General features: G+C 42.0%; 1 protein-coding gene across 2 annotated transcripts; it reads left to right on the forward strand.

Moving 5' to 3' along the window:
* The first annotated feature begins 410 nt into the window (after positions 1–410).
* On the forward strand, positions 411–17,017 carry LOC124148097. Of its 2 annotated transcripts, none has more exons than XM_046519035.2 (24): positions 411–646; positions 1,366–1,543; positions 2,470–2,585; positions 2,778–2,906; positions 3,848–4,024; positions 4,414–4,517; positions 5,814–5,931; positions 6,187–6,195; positions 6,788–7,009; positions 7,740–7,924; positions 8,921–8,962; positions 9,360–9,458; positions 9,619–9,753; positions 10,156–10,464; positions 10,913–10,999; positions 11,269–11,370; positions 11,506–11,586; positions 12,160–12,270; positions 12,802–13,012; positions 13,318–13,352; positions 13,953–14,052; positions 14,365–14,399; positions 15,117–15,372; positions 16,410–17,017. In XM_046519035.2, exons 1-24 carry the CDS (start codon positions 577–579, stop codon positions 16,622–16,624), a joined length of 3,126 nt encoding a protein of 1,041 aa, XP_046374991.2. In that variant the 5' UTR covers positions 411–576; the 3' UTR covers positions 16,625–17,017. The 2 variants fall into 2 exon arrangements, with proteins under 2 accessions (XP_046374991.2, XP_046374992.2); XM_046519036.2 differs by having other exon boundaries at positions 11,272–11,370.
* The last annotated feature ends 3,330 nt before the right edge of the window (positions 17,018–20,347 follow it).

A 20,347-nucleotide genomic window follows, 5' to 3' on the forward strand; every position in this document is an offset into this window, starting at 1 on the left:
TCTTAATAACATATAACCTTTTCACAAAACAAAAGTGTGAAATATTACCAAACGTATTGCAGTCCATATCTTTAAACACGTGTGTGGAACAGTTTGTACTTTCCAGTTGAAAGATTATATTACCATCTTTTCAACAAGACCAAAAGATCTCAATGCAATATGACCTTCTATGTCGGTTCAAGAGTTGCTTCCACTATGCAATACAAGCATGCCGGACCCTTAATACTAATGCTTTCATTCACACAATAAACCACCAACATTAATTTGAAATAGGGTCGTCAATAGCAGTAAAGCCACCTTACATATCTGCCCGTGAGGCGCTCTTTTGACACACAAGGTCTTCTTCACAAACACCTCGCTTGCATATGTCTCTCTATTGGTGATACACAGTTCACAGTCATACACAACGTTAAACGTGGGGTTAGCACAATGTTATAGGTCGTTGTCGGAGATACATTATGTGACAGAGGGGTGTTGTGACTTTTAACCCAGTAGGGAAGTTTGTCGTAGGTGTGTAGCCTCTTAATTGTTGCTGATCCTGGAGGGCCATTAACATGTTCTTCTGAACATGACAGGATGCTGAAGATGAAGATGCAAACGTGTCTTGTAGTCTTGTGGAGCATTCTCCTCTTTGTTCGGGAATCAGGTAGGTGATGTCAACACTTCTCTTGGCACAGCATGTCTGGTATTTGTTTTTCATGTGTATTTTTCGGTGTGATTTTCTCAGGAGAGGGAGCCTGAGAGTTTATATTCTCAACAAAAACCGAGAAGAATTGTTTTCTCTGGTTTATAAACTGTCACAAAGACATTTAAAGCGTTATATTATCATTTTCTGGACAAAAATATAACTCCAATCTTTAACCCTTTTAGACGAGCATATTGAAATATATATCACACTATCTACACTCAATTTCTTGATAAACAAAGATGCAAATATATCCATCCTAGGAAACATCATATTGCAACCGCAAATAGATTTTGAAGAGACTGTCCTAGGATGTGATGTTTCAATTCACGAATGTTTTCATCAAGACATCTGCATTCCGGACAATATCAAGACCTATTAATGTCCAAAATAATTTTTTTTAAATTTTTCATATCTGAACTCTCTGGACAGATTGACAATATCGCCCTGATAGGATTCCTGGCTTGTCAGCATCATAACGGTGCTCGTTGGCTTCAACAACTGGTAGACGTCTACAGTTTGGGTTTTCCTTCCTCATTAACACACCGTGACATGAGTTAAATACTGCTCAAAATTGTTGAGCCAAACTCACTCACTAATTCATTTTTACTAGTATTTCGAAGCAGCCATGTAACTTGCACATTCCTGGAAATTGACATAGGTGATGCCTCTTTTTACAGATTGTCAGTGTGACTTCCCTATACAAGGTAACTGGTACATGTCCAGAAGTAACGAGAAGCTGAGTTTTCAAGGCTCAAGTGTCCTAGGTTTTACTTTTGAAGGAGGTCCTCTACTTCAGATCGACCTGACAACAACTTACAACTGCATTGCTACCGACGGCAGCAGATATGTTATACAGTAAGCACTACTTTCTTGCTGCATCCTGTTGTTGATATCTATGTTTTGTTTGTTTGTTGTTTAACGCTGCACACAGCAATATTCCAGCTATATGACGGCGGTCTGTAAATAATCGAGTCTGGGCCAGACAATCCAGTGATTGACATCATGAGCATCGATCCACGCAATTGGGATACGATGACATGTATCAACCATGTCAGCGATCCTGACCACACGACCCCGTTAGTCGCCGCTTACGACAAGCATAGTCGCCTTTTACGGCAAGCATGGGTTGCTGAAGACCAATTCTATCCCGGATATTCACGGGTCTGTTGTTGATATCTAATTTACTCCTATGCAGATGGCGACGTTGGCTGCTACACTACAGTCACATCCCCAGTCTAGGGATCTTGTGGAATAAAAAAATGCTTGCTATTATATCGCATTGATTGTTATCAACGTTTAAGGCGCCGCAATTCGCTTTGAAGAGTTGCGTCCCTTGGGAAGCCTGAAATCAGAAGCCTATGATTATTGGTTTGAATTCCAGTTCGCGGCTATTATGTTTCTAGATTTGTCAGCACGATACACGTGTTTGGGTTTTTGAGACCTGCATCACTGCGGGCATTCCTCCCACATTAAGCTGACTCGCCATGATATGCCTGGAATACTGTTCTAAGATGCGTTAAACCAAACTCCTTCACTCACTTACTCTTGTCACCAACCACTAGACAGGACTTAACGTAAGGTGTGACAAAGCTATGACACTGCTGGCAGTGGTATAAAACCTGATTTCCTAACTCACTTCGCGCATATGCTACTTCTTCGTCATCACATCAGCAAACAATTGGTAAAAGATAATGGCCATCCAAGCAAGCACCATCACGTATGTCTTACCATGTTTAAAGTAATGAAATCCAGTCAGTATGAGCGGTTGGTATCTCTGACAGGAGCAGCCAAGGCGTGGCAGAGGCTGGCGGCCTTCAACACGCCTTCACCTGCCTTCACTTCATTTCCGGGGAAACAACTGGAAATATCGCCACATTCGTTCAAGCCACAATCACAGGTAATACTCATGACATCTGTTCAAAGTCTGACATGTTTGCATGCACAGGTAATCTGAAATGAAATACGTATCTATTAACCATGAGCACTATAATCAATACACTGTAGATATCGCTTGATCTCACCCAAGCGATATCGACGTTTTGGATGATAAACAACAAACAAATATGAACTATTCAATGATTTCTTCAAGGCCCGGCGACAGCTCCATTCCTTGTGAAGTACATCACTGCGGCCGCTTTAAGTGCTGATTACCTCACCAACGTGTGTGACCTCGCCACGCCCTACCCTGAACACAGATACCACGTCTTCGTCAGAGAAGGTAGCTGTCGATCATTCCCATTGTTTAAAACGTGTCATGGATATTTACATGATGAATCTGAAGCATGGGTACTTCAAGGAGGATTTTGCTCTGAGGTCTGGTGTCCATTTTTGCCTTGTTCTAGAGTTTGTAATTAATACCTGGATGGAATCAAGACATTGTGTCGGTCTAATTTCGGTTACTATTCATCGTTAAACTGATACCCTTCATAGGTGTTAAACCAGCAGGCACACACGGTCATGTTTTAGGACTTGATTCACATTTCCGAGGACTACAAATTTGCCGGAACCTCCTTCCTTTTAACAGATAACCCGTTAGACAGACAAGTATTCAGAAGGATAAACTCTGTATGGAAAGAAGTATTGGACTTCATCGAAGCTATACATAAAATTTGTACTTTAGATACTTGAAAATATTTCTCAATTTCTAAAAGTGATTTTAATTAGCAATACAAAAAACGCCAACGCCAGAGAATAATAAGTCTCAATTAGCCAAAGAAACAGATTCCATTGGTATTGAAAGGAAAAATAGCGGTTACAATTACAGTAAACTACGGTTATAACGAACTCAAAGGGACCCCTTATCTTAGTTCGTAATAACCGTAGTTCGTTATAAGCGTATATACAACAAATGGGCGGGACCAGAATATACAGTTCGTTATATCCGTCAGTTCGTTATAAGCATACTGTATAAGCATAAGTTTACTGTATGTGAATCGAAACTCAACGGTACGTGGATTGATCCTTTTCGCATTTCCTCCAATAGAAACGTTGTAAGAAAAACAAAATAACACCTTAATATTTCAGTGTTGGTACAATGTAAGGTTTAACAGTAGAGTGCCTCACATTTTCAGTATCTGTACAAGGTCAGGTACTATATAGTTTTCATTTAACGATGGAACACAAACACGCTGCGCTCGTTAACTTGATTCCCATCTACAGCTGTTCTCGGCAGCGTGGGCGTGGCCTGCCCGGGGGAGCTACAGGGTCTCCTGACGGTCACAAGCCCGCCCACTGCATGTCCAGCGTCACTGACCGGCTGCAGTAGCTCCACGTCTTTGCAGAAGGGCGACAGCACCACATGCAGCTGCACCGGTTGCTCCGCACCGTTATACTATGGTAGGTATAGATATATTGTTGTTGAGATACTAGTATATCATAAAAACCTTTGACTGTAAAGGACAGAAATATTGGAAAGTGGACGCCATGGCCAAACGGAAATAGAAAATAAAGTGGCTCCACCACTGAAAACATTGCTCACATAATAAACTATCATTGTGCCAAGGCATAATCTTAAGCTACATGTATATTGCATATATCTACTGGACTTAATTAGGTGTACTTGATTGGTTCTACTTTTCGAGACACTTTCCGCCATTTTGGTGCGCGTTATTTGTCCACGTGAAGTTAACAGTGTTAAAGTGATTTAGCTGGCAGTTTGTTTGTTAAATCAATACATTAGAGGATTGCTTCATGCGAATTAGATTAACGTTTCATTTTTGTCCCAGCAACAAACCCGGTGAGATGTTTGATGAACAGAACAGACACAACCAACAGCAGATCCTACGTCACGCTCATCAACCCGGAATTAACACAGCGCTTTATTTGTATTGTAAGTGCCACGTTATACCAAACCTTTGTGCACATCACTTAAAATTGAAATAGATATAGCAAACCGCTTCATTCACATTGCACATTACGTAATCACTAAACCATACTTGAGAATGAATGACGATTCGCTGATGTAATAAATTCAAATCTAAGACCCCGCTGAAGGGGAAACGGTGGAACATTCGTCTAGGGTGCCACTGCTGGGTTGCATCTCTTATGACAGACAGAAACCTGTGACCGAGGGTTCGAATCCCGGTTTTCCCTATTTATGATTATTTTAACATCTCAGATTAGCGTCATCTCGGGCGTTTTCCAACATCAAGCTCACCGGCTTGAAACGGCTTTAAACAAAACTCACTCACTCACTCCCTCCGCGGTAGTGACAATATAATGTTGAATGAGGACGAATTTGAGAATTAATACATCCGATTCGTATTTTATTTCTATTTCTTTGTGAGGACGTGTATAGTAGATCGCGTGTGTCTGCTATTTTACTCAAGTGTATAAATGAGGTTGTGCTAACGATAGATAGAACTGAAGACTAAATATTGACAGTAGCGGGTGACCTCGCCAAGATGACCACAACCAAGCTGTCTTCCCGATGAACGTCAGTATGTCGCGTGATGTTTTTACGTTGACGATCGAGCGAGATATACAGAACTTCTTTAGAGGAATTCCTCAGTGTCGACAAATAACGTCAAATAGGGACGGTATCACCATACGATTCAGGCTATGAATGATATGTCTGATCACCGACTTCAGCCACAACTGATCATGATACTGCTCTACCTGCCAAAAGAAATCCCTTAGCTCCACACCGTCTTGTAGGCCAACATGCATCGGGAATCCAAACCGCACCGCCTCAAGCTGTACTCCCCGTCTTCAGCAGCTCATCTAGCCTTAGTATGACTCAAACACGCACCCAAAGTATACAAAACGTTTTATTAATACATTTTCAGAATCAATCCGGTCTGGAATTCTTTCCAATTCTAGCTTTTCTGGGTGCAACTTCTATTTCAAATGAATGACATTGACGTAGCAGCCATTTTATGGCTTTTTTAAAAACCAAGGGACGTAACTCCCATGGACTGTTTGGGGCGGATGACGACAAAAGCAACTACTATAGTTCGATGTAAAACATTAAAGTTTGGTGTTTAAGTGGATTGTGTTGTTATGTTTTATATATCCGTTAATATAAGGATTAAACTTGTATTTGTTGACAACAAATACAACTTCAACCCATTAATGGAAATGGTATATGGGTTGGACACATGTAATATCGACATGCATACTTCAGGTTGTGAAGGAATCTACATCTGTGTCGACCGTCAGCTTCTCACAACGACCTCTGCAATGCGACGAGAGTCAATCCTCCACCACTGCAACAGGGGGTGAAGCTTTCACATTTGGAAAAGGTGAAGTATTTGTGTCATGACCTTGAATAACTAGTTTCACAAAGGATATATAACAACATGGTATTTTTTAAACATTATATATTTTTGATTTCACCACTTTATATACATGGGGCTTGGTGGTATTAACATCTGCACTTCGACAGTGTTACGGACTATGACATGTAATAGATACGAGTACCCAGTCAAGTCTATTTTTATATATAATTTCATTTTACATATAAATGTTATATTATCACCGTATTGTTTCCTTTTCAGAAACCTGTCGTAAGTAGACTCACGTCGATCATGACGACCAGGCTTGCAGTCTTGATGGTATCACTGCGCACCATAGATCAGGTGTTATCTCTGTGGCTTTTTTAGACGTAGATTTAACGTATATTTTAAGGGGAGGATTGGTAGAGACGTTTTCATTCATTAAGCACCATATGTCTCAGGTGAGTGATATCTCCATGTGTTCTAAATCCATTTGTCTCAACTCAATATATTAAGAGTATAAGTGTTAATGTTAAACGTACATATGTGATATGTGTTGGCTATTTTCTTCAGGGGGGCACGGGTGGCCCAGTCGTCTAAGGCGCCGCGATTCGCTGTGCAGAGTTGCGTCCCTTGGGCACGCCAGAAACCTATGATTGTGGGTTCGAATCCCGGTTCGCCCCGATTATGTTTCGTGGGTTTCACCGAAGTGGTAAACGTCTGAGACCTGCATCACTTCGGGCTTTCCTCCCACATTAAGCTGACACGCCGTGATATAACTGGAATAATGTTAAAAGCGGCGTTAAACGCAACTCACTCACGCACTCACTTTTTTCTTCAGTAATAATGTAGCACTGTTATAGCATATTGTGTTATGTTGCAGCTCCAGAGCCTAGTGATGGCACACTTAGTGCCACCGCTTTATCCATCATCGGGGCTGTTGTGGCCATTATTATCATCATTATCATCATCACTGCCATCGTCATATTCATCATCTGCAAGAGGAGAAAGAAGAGGGAAGAAGAGAAAAAAAGATTGGAGAGACGAGCTATGAGGAGAGAAGAGAGAAGAAGACGGAGACTTGAGAGACAGGATAGAATACGAAGTATGTGTCTGGTACACGGTGTAGGTTCTCACCGAACCAACACAATGAGATGTTTACTCTGTCTAGAGTCCCAATACAAGGTCTATTGTGTCTATGTTCCCACATGACCAAAAACGTATATGTCGTCACACTCTAGATTCTGATCTCCTATGAAATTCCGTGTTAGAATTGATCTTCAGCAACCCATGCTTACCGTAAAAGGCGACTATGCTTGTCGTAAAAGGCGACTAAGGGGATCGGGTGGTCAGGCTCGCTGACTTGGTTGATAAATGTCATCGTATCCAAATTGCGTAGATAGATGCTTATGATGTCAATCACTTTATTGTGATCGGATCATTTACATACCGACGTCATATAGACAGAATATTGCTGAGTGCGGCGTTAAACAAACAAACAAACAAATAAACAAATCATCTAACCAGCACAAGTACTTTATGTGCATACTGTGTCAATATTCTCACCTAAGGACTACAAATATTCCCTACTCTAGATTCTCACATATTCACAACAATTATCTGTCTACTCTGTCCAGATTCATAATTTTTTTATAATAATCTAAAGAGATAACAGTATTTTGTTCTGTTTCAAAGTATTGACTTGTAAATATATTGTAAAATGTACATTTGTTATAGGCTTATGAGTTTATGGTCTGATAATGTATGAAACTTCTTCGTTGAGTGACGACAAGCCTTCACTGATTGTATTGCCCGAGACACATGTGGTGTTACAGGAGGCCTCCCTGTCAGCGACCTGGACAGCGACTCGGACTCCTGCTACAGCACACAGTCCAACACCACCTTGGAGGAAACAGATGACAAGCCCATCTTCAAGAGGAAGAAAAGACCCTCCACACCCAAGAAATTAGGAAAGAAATTCAGGAAGATCTACGACGAAAAGGGCAACCTTATTCGAGAGGTACATCCCAATTTAACACTGCCCACATGTTGAGTTTAATTTAAGCGCAGACGAAGAAGGGAGGGGGGTAGTGTCACAACTCGGCGTCGCGTCCAAGATTATTGCACTTATATAGCGACGTGCATGCAGGTGTGTGTGTGGGGGGGGGGGGGGGGGGTCTGCTTGTCCTAGTCCGGACTGATGCCGATTTATAGTGCTAGCTCACTGAGATACCATGCCGCAGTTTAACATGAATACCTCACTCAGACACAGTATACTGACTCCGAGCCGACCAGTCCTTGTTTTAGCCCCTTAATGCCGAGCGCCAGACAGGGTAACAACAAGTAACATCTTTTAACGTCTTTTGGTATGACGCGGTCGGGGATCGAACCCCGGACCTTCCGCTCTCCCGGCGGACGCTCTACCACTAGATCACGGAGGCGATCCTTCGTGGCATGAACAACATCATGGTGCGATGACATGCAATTAGGCAGCACCACTTGACAGGATCGCCATTTCTGTTCACTTTAGACGCAACCATGTGGGACCTGATCTGCTCACACTGACAGGGAGAAACATTGGGTCGTCGGGCTTAGGGGTCGATCATTTGATATTCTAAGTGCGAGAGACTTGTAAACAATTTACCTCAGGTTTAATCCCAAAAGATAGTTGTTGACAATGCTGGTTCTCCTTAAAGAAATGAGTGCGTGAGTGAGTATGGTTTTACGCCGCTTTTAGCAATATTCTAGCAATATCACGGCGGGGGACACCAGAAATAGGCTTCACACATTGTACCCATGTCGGGAATCGAACCCGGGTCTTCGGTGTGACGAGCGAACGCTTTAAACACTAGGCTACCCGACCGCCCCCTGAAAGAAATGTGTGAATAACCTATTGTACGGTTCCTTATGATCGGTTACATGATCAGTTCCTTTGAAGTGAAACGTCATCGTTTACAGCTGTACACATGTGGACGCAGGACATTGTGGTAAGGTGTGCTTTCATTGCATCTTTCAGGAAGAGATACCTCCGGACTCAGATGATTCTGGTGACGAAACGGTAAGAAAACCCAGGTATTTGTTTTGGGTGTTTAATGAGATGCGGTTGTGTGTTGACGCCGCACTCAGCCATATTCCAGCTATATGACGGCGGTCAGTAAATAATCGAGTCCGGACCAGATAGGTTAGTGATTGACATCATGAGCGGCCATCTATGTAAATGAGATACGATGACATGCATAAACCATATCAGCAAGCCTGACCAACCGGACAAGGTTGTCGCCTCTTATGACAAGCATGGCTTGCTGAAAACCACTTGTAACTCGGATCTTCACCGGTCGTGTTGAATTTTGTCTCTGTTTGACAAAATGAGATGAACAGTTATATTTGCTACACCTTTAAATAGAAAGAAAGTTTTCTCGTCCACAGTTGACGTTCTATATACATGCCTTTTCCAGATTTACACAGTAACTGAGGACGGCCGACAGGTGAAGAAGAGACGAGCGAAGAAGACGAGGAAGTACATCAAGGAGAGGAAACTTCCAAATGGAAAGAAGGTACACCACCACTACAATAGGGGATGAAAATATTAATAAAAGTTATACTTTTATAAAGCTTTGCAGACCTATAAGTGGTTATATTTGCATGTTTATTATATATGTGTAATTATAATATTATTTTCATGTTAATTCTATTTGTATGCCTCTCTATGGCCAGGTGAAGGAGTTGGTTGAGAGTGACTATTGGTCCACATGCTCTGAGGAGAGCATTGAATCATGGGAGGTCGATCCGGTCAGAGCAGAGATTCATCTCGCGAGGCTTCGTCGGAAGAAGGAGAGGGATGACATGATGGTCGGTATAACTATCGTTCTCGGAGAGTGAATAAGGATAAGTTTTATTCCATACTTGAAGGCCCCAGGCCCATAGTTTATTCCATACTGAAAGGCCTCGGGCCCATAGTACAATTATGTTTTCGTGAGTGGTTACAGATCCGTTTAAGTTGTAGGAAAGACCGAGGTGATTTAGGTCTTGAACGTTTACCACTTTGAAACCACGAACGCAGCTATGTTGCTGACTAACCTGGACATATAATCAGGGCGAATCTGGAATTCAAACCCCCGACGAAAGGTTTCTGAGACGCCAGGAATTGCTAATTACAGCTCCTTAGACGACTGAGACCCGCAATAAGTTTTTATCCTTTGACCAAAAGTCGCTGTTCAACTATATGTATCGCTCTGCTGACTGTCGCTGCAGCTTGAACTGGCACAACCCCGCCAAGGCCCTATGGTCACCAGACTCATGTATGAAAAGAAGACGGGGAGAGATGAACATCGGGGCAGCAAGAAACCTGGCAACTTCAAGAGACTGGCCCGACGCAAGCAGAAGAAGGTGCAGGAGCCTAGGGAAGAGGAGGAGGAGGAGGAGGAGGGTAACGATGTGGACGGCCCGGAGAGGGATCAGTACATGGCGCAGTACATGAAGAAGAAGCGGCTAGATGGCGTGCTAGAGGACGAGGGATTCTGGGACGAGGAGAGGGCGAAACAGACAGCCAGAGAAATATTTGTAAGTTTGTTGTTGTTAGTATAATGTTGTGTGTCTTGTAACAATATTTTTTGTGCCTTTATGAACGCCGTGCATAGCAATATTTCAGTATATCCAGTATAATATTGTAATTCAGTACTATAGCCAATACATGATCGTATATGGTTCAAGCAAGCAAGGGAATCATGTTATGAGCTATGATTCATGCCACTGGGGTACGATGACACGCCAGGTCGCCGAGCCTCACCCCCTGTCCATTTTATAAGTCTCCTCTGAGACCATAGTTTGCTGAAGAGCTATTATAAATCGTAATCCACACGGGAGAAGAATTCTAAGTGATCAAGAGATATACATTTATATGCTTATTGTGATTACTTGATGTCTACAGACAGTTGATTGTATTCATATATAATATATACATTCCCAAATTACAATGTTTGAATGATGACCTCTCCGTGTCTCTTTAAAGGAATTCGAACGACTTGATGCCGAAATAGAAGGCAAAACAGCATACCCGGACATTGAGTTTGTTAGTGAGACTCCCGGCGATGAACAGGTATGTCGACATGTACACACAAACGCATGTACGTTTTGTAAATTAATCGATAAAATCTTCATCCTGTGGTGAAAATTGTATGAATGGAACACTGATGTTCAGTGATGGCCCAAGCATTCTCACAAAAGGGTAAACATGCAGTTTACAACTAAGCATTTAGCGCATATGCCTAAAACAGGGGAATGTTTAACATGTATTCTTGCGATAGTTTCACACATCGATAACACCGTTAACATGTTCTGTGTGTCAACACTATCCACTTGTTACAGCAGTCGTCAGCTATGGAAACATCAACCCAGGAAGTGACTGTTGAAGATGAAACAGAGAAAAAGAATTCCATCAACCGGCTCAAAGACAAGGTCCGGCAGAAGGTACATGTTATGAATGTGATATGTAGCTCATAAAAGTAATACCATTGTACAGGGAGGTTACAGTACTATAAAATGACCTGGAATAGTCATGTCTATTAAGGATTATTCATACACTGTGTCTTTGTTTATCATTAGGGCAAGGATGAAGCATCGGTGAAGTTTAAGGACGACGGGATATCTAAGTCAGAGTACGACGACCAGCACGATGATGACAAGGTAATGTACATGTACAAATGTACTAAGTCCTCAAATAATCATGGACGGCCTCCTTGGTCAGGTGGTAGAGCGTCCGCCCTCAGAGCGGAAGGTCCGGCGTTCGATCCCCGGCCGAGTCATACCAAGAGACGTTAAAGATGGTACTTGTTGTTACCCTGTAAGGGACTAAAACAAGGACTGGTCGGCTCGGAGTCAGTATACTGTGTCTGGGTGGGGTATTCATGTTAAACTTCTGCATGGTAACTCAGTGTGCTGGCTCTATAACTCTGCATCAGTCCGGACTAGTACAAGCAGCCGCTCACGCACACACGTGCATGCACGTCGCTATTTAAGTGCCATAATCTTGGACGCGACGTTAAACCCCATTTCACCTCACCTCTACTCGATGCTGTTATATATTGTGATCCACTCATATAATTTTCACACATTTTCTCATATGAAATATGCTTCCATTTCAATAGTTATGCTTTTGCCCTCTTGTGAGAAACTGTTTCCAGTTGTTTTTTGCGTTTCTAGTATTCACCCTTGCATATCTGTTCCTACCTGTATATCCTTTTTTCCCGTTTTATCCAGACCAGGAAGCAGGTTACAGCCCGGGTGAGTCAACTCCTCACTCAGAGGCTGCTCGGGGAGGATCATACACAAGACAAGAAATCAGCCCTGAAACTGAGCGAGTCTAGAAAGGTAATACCCACATTCTACAAACACTTTACAGAGAGCGTCATACGACTCTTGCTCAAAAGTTGTTTGATCCGGGCTACAACATTCAAATGGGAATCATTGATTTCATTATTGTGACTTGCACCACATGTTACCCGTCTTTTAGGTGAACAATTGACTTGCCTTTGCATGTGTTTGTGACGAGTGACCTTTACGGCATGAGGGGATGGTGAACATGTGCAAATGCATGTGTTGTATATGCCTGTTATTAGTGTGTTATAAGAATAAGTAGGTAAATCAATGGTCATATAATGTTAGGTATGCTGACGAGGCTTACGTTATCATATGATTGACCACGGGTAAAATGCTTAAGCAAAATTCTATTGATTCAGTAAATTGTTTTTTGGAAGTTTCACGGCACAAGGATTACATTGGAACCATGTACATTTAAATTATGTCCGTATGTTGTATATCGGAGGTTGAATCAACGCAGTTTACATCTGTCGTCTGGAGAGTGCTGGAACTGAGTGGTTTCTTTGTCGTGATTTCTTGCAGAAGGGTCGGGTCATTTTTGTTGAGGAAATGAAACAAAGGCAAGCCCCGGGAACTCAACCAAACAGACCGGGAGCATTAGCACCAATCAAGAAGGTTGTAGGTAAAGGGTCACTTCCGGGTCAGAGACGACCAATCACAATGGACCCCGAGCAAGCAGCGATTTACAGAGAAGGACTAGCTAAGGATAAACACATTGTGGATGCATTGACAGGTATGGTGCTTTGATTTGTCAGCGTTCCCTGACGTTATGTGAAATTCCTTAGTTACATTTAAAAGATGGATGGTGTAGACCAGTGTTAAAAACGTACCCTCAATACAACGACAATCTGGGTTAGATTTCCCCCATCGGTGTCATGGTGAAGCTGCTACAGTGTCTCCATGGCTGAAACACTGCTGACAGCCTGGAGTGGGGGCTTATTCGTTTAGCTCAGGTCATTTGGGAAACTGCAGAAAAATAGTAATCGCATGTTGTCTTGCTTATTTCAACCAAAAAACCTTTCTTCTTCTACATTGCAGCTGAAGATTCAAGGGAACTAGAGAGTGACAATGAGGTAGGTCAGAAACATTTTCCAGATTTCATGAAAACAAAATTACTAATAATTATGTAGTTTTTTTATTTAAATTTGAGCATTTTAACTTTTGTGGGTCTATTTCTTTTCCCATAATTTGTGAGAATATTGTTGATGTGTGCTGGTATTTTTATCATGAAGTAATATCATAATGTTTATCACCTATATTGCCTCGACAAATGTCTTCCCTTGTATATAGGCTGGTACTGTCAACAACGCGAATCCCTTTATAACCAGACATATTGAGCAATAATGAAAAGTTAGGGGCTCGACTTCATCAGCGAGTTTTTGTTCATAAGTGACCTGAGTATTGATTGTTTTATATCATATTATACATCGATTTGACCGAACTTTATTTCTGGTATGACATGATAAACTTAAAAAATGCGATCTTTCTCGGTTCCCATTTGTTAAAAGTCAGATGATGGACACATCGGGTCGGTGTTCAACAGCAATCTGCGCCAATGAACAATCATCAATATTACACACGTTTGGAAACAGCAGTATTAAATGCAGACAGCAACAGAATTATTGACCAAAAGAGGCTCTGACATTTTATTCTACATTTTCCAATTCGCCTAGGATGGAGATAGTGACCTTGACGAAGGTCATTCCCGATTATCACCACTGAATCGTAGGAAAGGCCGTGGTCAACAGATTGGTCATTTTCCAAGAGTCCAGGGTATTTATCAACTTAACAGAGCCGCATACAGAGGTGTTGAAAATGTTTGGCGAAATACGATGTAGGATGTTTTTAATTTTCACCATGTATGATAAGATATGCAAGTGTTGTGTAACTAGAAAAGCATTGTCTCTGCTTATAAGAGCGTTATTTAGTTACGTGGATAACAGTACCAAACGTACAATTAACAAAGCAATGATTGTCATGCCATTGCTTGGTTTTGAAAATAAATTACACTTATAATTGAGTATCAAGGCTTTAGAAATACTTTAGATATGTTGTGCTTGCAAATGTTCGTGTTTATTTCCACAGGCCACGCCCGCGAAGCCTGGGGTCATGGTGGCTCGGTATGTCGTTTACGTTCATATTGTATGATAAACAAAGCACCATGGATAGAGATATACACGCTCAGAAACAACAATGATTATGTCTTCTTCGACTGCCTATTTATCAGTTAAATGACAATTTGTGTCCTTTTTTGGCCCTCTGAAAATGTTTAATTTTGAATCTGCGGGAAACCTATTGGTACGAAACGTATCAGACATGTTCGAAAGGCTGACGGCTGGTATTTCTTTTTCTTTCTTACACGTGCAAGTTTTGGACTTATGGAATAAAACGTTACATAAATACAATTAAAATGGGTGAACATTTTTCGAAAATATTTTTTAAAATAATACTTGCTCCTCAAGTTCAAGTACCAGAAGAAATATTCCTGAAAAACTCTTGAATATGATTGTTGGGCACATGTTATAATTAGTCTTAACTGATATTCTCCCAAAACATGCACGTGTTTGAAGCCTAAATCTCATTCATATATGAATACAACTGATAACGTTCATAACACTTCCTAAGGTTTAAATTTCCATATTTCTTAAATATGCAGATCTAGTAGGCCAAAAAGGGTCCTTCTGATACCTTCACTTATGTTTTTTCACTGGGTCACCACATAATTGATACTAAAAAGACATGATGCACAGAAAAACCGACGATTTTCGTAACGCAACTGTAACGGTAATATTTGCTGTATACCATGCTGCAGTCAGTATTCCTCGCCCTCATTACAGAGTACGACGGCTGATAATAACGGCAAACCAACGGTACCGTACACAGTGTCCGCACCAAAGTTTCACTCTTACCTAAACTTCCTTCGTGGACACGGCTCCGCGGACCGACCAGGGCACCTGACCGACAGAGACGCCAGCTACTGTAGGGGCATACGGGCGCCCAAGGGGATGACAATGGACGACGCCAGACTACGCCGCCTGCTGGAGGAGCTGTACAGGGACAAGAAGTACATGGACACCATCATAGATGCAGAAGGTAACACCTTTAGGTTCCTTATCCAGTCGAGTTTTCACGCATTGCCCTTGAGTTCGTTTGCTTGTGTGTTGTTTAACGCCGTGTGTTGTTTGACGCCACCCCAGCAATAAATCAATCCACTGATTGACAGTATGAGCATCGATCTACACAAATGGGATACGATGACACGCAGTGAACCTGACCACCCAATCCCGTTGGTCGCCTCTTACGACAAGCATAGGTTGCTGTAGACCCGGATCTTCACCGGGTAATTGTCATTGTAAATAACATTGTCAGTCTATAGCATTCCGGGAACTATTCCAAGCGTGTCGCCCTATGGGAGCCAGGTTAGAAAAGGTATTTTTCTGCTTATCGTAAGGTCCAACTAAATTGACTCGGGATGTCATACTTGGTGACTTGGTTGATTTCTGTCCTCGAACACAGACGGTGTCGCATGATTGTCAAATATGCACCATTGATTGGACTGGCCAAAACTAAGATTTAAATCCGACTGTGAGATTGATGAAACTGCCTTTGTGAAGCCACATTTGGCAGTATATACGCTCGTTCCAATTAAGGTGAGGTGAGGTGAAATGGGGTTTAACGTCGCGTCCAAGATTATTGCACTTCTATAGCGACGTGCATGTACGTGTGTGTGTTTGTGTCGCTGCTTGTACTAGTCCGGACTGATGCAGATTTATAGTGCTAGCTCACTGAGATACCATGCCGCAGTTTAACATGAATATCCCACTCAGACACAGTATACTGACTCCGAGCCGACCAGTCCTTGTTTTAGCCCCTTAATGCCGAGCGCCAGACAGGGTAACAACAAGTACCATCTTTTAACGTCTTTTGGCTTGACGCGGCCGGGGATCGAACCCCGGACCTTCCGCTCTCCGGGCGGACGCTCTACCACAAGACCACGGAGGCGGTCCGTTCCAATTAAGTCTGAATCCAACATTTACAGGCCGCCGCGATATAATTGGAATATTGCTCACTTCGGCATGAAACAACATTGCTGTTGATCTAAAATGAAATATATCAACATTCATTTTCAGAATCTAACGATGAAGAGAAAGTGAAGCATCTGGCCGCACAAGGGCGGGACTACCTGCTGCAGATGGCGCTGTTCTGGGAGGAAAAAGGTCCACTCCCTCCTCGCCCGTCCGTCACTTCTCTTGGGTTTAAACTCGAACGATCCAAATCGGCTTTCATTAAGGACGAAACGGAGACACAAAGACCTACAATTGCAAGGCATAAAACAGTATGCTGATATTGAAACTCCCACTTGGATGTACCCGTGACAGTTGTGAATCATTGATTAAGTGTTGGTGGATCAGCATGCTGCATGAGTGTTCGCAAGACTGTGTGAAAATATATATGACTGTATATATGTACAAAGGTACTATACGTATGTACTGTGATTAACCTCCATATTGGATAGAGACATATACAAACATATATTCCTGCATCTTTTCTCGGTTGTTCATTTTGTCTTTGAAATAAATTAGTAACACTTGTGTCGTCAAGAATGGACGATCTAAACCCCTCCAGTATTGGTTTATGAAAGTGTGACAGTTATTATTGAACCCAACTTATTATTATATGTAATTGAATCACAAATGTAGATGTAGCTTTGATAACCAAATACAAGTTAAGGTTTGTTTCTAAGTGTTTAAAGATTATTGTATCATGTGTTGAAGCCTAGTAGTTATTGTGGACGTCTGTAGCCATTGTACCTACTCTGAGTATAACAGACCGGATTAGAACTCGATCCCCGGGGTAAAACGTCGATCCCCGGGATAGGCACTCTATCCCAAGGGTAAGCACACGAACCTAGAGGTAAGAACGCGATCCCCGGAGTTCGGGGCGTGATGTAACAGTGAATGAGTGAGTGAGTCGGGTTTAACGCCGCTTTTAACATTATTCCAATTATATCACGGCGTGTCAGTTTAATGTGGGAGGAAAGCCCGAAGTGATGCAGGTATCAGACGTTCACCACTTCGGTGAAACCCACGAGCACGGGTATGGTGCTGACAAACCTAGAAACATAATCGGGGTGAACCGGGATTCGAACCCACAATCATAGGTTTCTGGCGTGCCCAAGGGACGCAACTCTGCACAGCGAATCGCGGCGCCTTAGACGACTGGGCCACCCGTGCCTCCGCGCGTGATGTTACAATGTGCGACACATGGTGGCGCTCAATAAGTTGATCGTAGAGCAACGACTGTCATAATAATAACTCCCATTCTTTCACAACTGTCAGATTAATCGTAACATTGAAGGACGTTGTCGAGCGATACCCAAAGGCTGGAGGACCAAAACTAACATGTGACCTATAAACGTCACAACGGAATCCTTTTTCTTCACACGACACCAGTGTTGTAACAACCAGTTAGCACTTTTGTATGGAAAAGTTCGCGAGACTTAACAATAGCACGAGAGGCCTCGTTCTGGGATGTTGCTTGGAGCGTTCATTTGTTACCTTTAAGAAGTACGCTCCACTGTCTGATCACATTTCCAGTCCAGATGTGAATCGCCCTATATAGTGTGAACTCGGACATTGTGTATGTGTAACCAGGGAAGTAAGTAATTGTTATATTGGTTAGGATAACAAAACGTGACTTAGCGGATACAAATAATGGCATAAGAAAACTGAATCAAACTTGCAAGGACAATCAAATGCCCGAGCAAACTCCGCCTTTAAGATCACTATGCTGCAATCGACCAATCAAGCACGCAAGCAAGCAACGAAGCAGGCAAGCAGTCCAGATATAACAAAGAAGTATATTAGGACATATTACTAAACATGAAGCTGGGATTTCTTTCTGAAAATAATACTCTGTTTCCGAAAACGACGGATAAATAATATGTCCTCCCGTTTCTGTAGCGGATATATAAATAGATCACTGGACATGCTGGCTGTTTTGAATCAGGTGTGTGGGTTTGCATTGTGGGCTCCTCACAGAAATGTATGTTTGGTAGCGCTGACAGAAAACATAATAAACCCCTGGTCGGTCCTAACAACTGTAACCATTACAAACGAATACATGGTGGTTGTAGCATGATGGTGGCGTTTGTAAATTGTAAAATATAAACCGTCAGATACAATAAAGTATACACTTGAAAACTGGATTTGACCAGAACATTGCAAACGTTATGAAAACAGTCGCCGAAACACTGCAAACGGTCCCAAACACAACTATCAAATACATCCCCATAGAATAAACATTTCTTATTTGTTTCAACTTTAGCCACCATCAAACATGGGTATATATGTCTTTTGCTGGGCAGTTAATACAATGCATGCACATGAAGCATGAAAACAAACTGTGAATGTGCGATTCTATATAAAACAAAAACGATGATTCACTTGTACATTGTGAGAAGGAACTGCGAAATCTACACTATATACATCGCTCGACGGCAGGTCGACCGCATCACTTCGTCCTTTGACATCGTTCACCAGGATAACATGTAGTGAACATTCCATTATACTCGCCTTCGTGATAAACGTGACGACATAACTATATTTTTTTATAGGGATTATAGTTGGAGACGCTGTGGATCACCGTGTTGACGTGGAGTACCTACAGTATCATTGTCATTCTTTGACGCCATAGATGTGCGCAACGTGCACCACTGAAAGGAGGATTGAATGATTAACATAGAAACTATCCTCGGCTGCGGGTTACATTCTTGTGTTAACATGTTGTTGAATGTTAATTAGTCCCTGCCCCGCAGTGTTAGGTGAGGTGAAGTTGGGTTTAACGTCGCGTCCAAGATTATTGCACTTATATAGCGACGTGCATGTACGTGTGTGTTTGTGTGGCCCCGGACCTTCCGCTCTCCGGGCGGACGCTCTACCACTAGACCACGGAGGCGGTCGCAGTGTTAGGGAAATATAATAACGTTCTGTCCGCCCGTCATTCTATCTACCCTATCAAAAAGCGTTAGTGGGATAAAGGAGGACAAAGAAATACTAATCAAAAGAAGTTAACGATTCTTTCACTTTATTAGTGTTAATATGACACGGAATGACAGATTAACTATAGTAAAATGAACAAATCGGGTGTTCTTTAACTTCATTTGAGTATTATACATTGTCTTGAAACTTTACAGTGTTTCGTATTTCATCAACGCCATCATACATCTTCAGTAGCGACAGTGTAGCCGAGTGGTTAAAGCGTTATCTCGTTACGCCGAAGACACGTTCGATTCCTTAAATGGATGAATTGATCCAGTTCTGACGTCCGGTGCTATGACATTGCTTGATTATTCTTAGAGCATCATTAATCCATACTCACTCACCCATTTCTCTTGCTGTGGGGAGGGATGAGTATTGATTGATAATGAAAGTCTCGTTTGAAGAGGTCAGTGTGTGAGTGTGAACCATTTATATTCTCTTCTAGGTTCTCCTGAGTAAAGTATTTTAGGTGTAGTATGAATTATCTGTGTTAGATGTATACTTCCTGATGCTGTCATCGTGTTTCAACATGTGTACACCTCACGAACAATTATACCTTCGACCCATCGGTTACCATTGTTTGGTTTGGGTAATGACATTCTCCTTCTCTCTTAACAGTGACTTCTTACAGGATGTGTCCCGCACGTTAGTGTTGTTGGATGAGACGGCTAGTTTAGGGTCAATAGAAAGTTATAGTAGCGTATGGGCCCAAGGTGGTATGTAAATAGAATGGAGATATAATATTCTGCATAGTCGATGAATCGTGAGATCAATATACCACAACAAAGCGATAAATGAATGAGGCTGTTCGGTTTCTTTGTCAGATGGAAGGTGCTGGAGGCGAATCCGTTTAGTTTATCGTTTAAAATGAGAAATAAATAATGAAAAATTCACTTGAAAAGTTTCTGCAATGCTTTTCCATGATATTGGGAGATATTTTCGCTAAAATGTAGACTGCTGGCAATACAAAGTATACACTTAAAAATACAAACGTTATCAAACCGTTACGAACTACTCTGAGGGGCATT

This window comes from Haliotis rufescens, unplaced genomic scaffold (genome assembly GCF_023055435.1).
Source record: "Haliotis rufescens isolate VD_foot unplaced genomic scaffold, xgHalRufe1.0.p SCAF_7, whole genome shotgun sequence".
Lineage (NCBI taxonomy): Eukaryota > Metazoa > Mollusca > Gastropoda > Lepetellida > Haliotidae > Haliotis > Haliotis rufescens.

What these genes read in the sequence shown, in the direction of transcription:
- LOC124148097 (XM_046519035.2), top strand. Translation starts at nt 577, where the DNA reads ATGCTGAAGATGAAGATGCAAACGTGTCTTGTAGTCTTGTGGAGCATT. An exon ending in CACAGCGCTTTATTTGTATT is followed by an intron (nt 4,518 to 5,813) that starts GTAAGTGCCACG and finishes TGCATACTTCAG; the next exon opens with GTTGTGAAGGAATCTACATC. An exon ending in TCATTTTCCAAGAGTCCAGG is followed by an intron (nt 14,053 to 14,364) that starts GTATTTATCAAC and finishes TTATTTCCACAG; the next exon opens with GCCACGCCCGCGAAGCCTGG.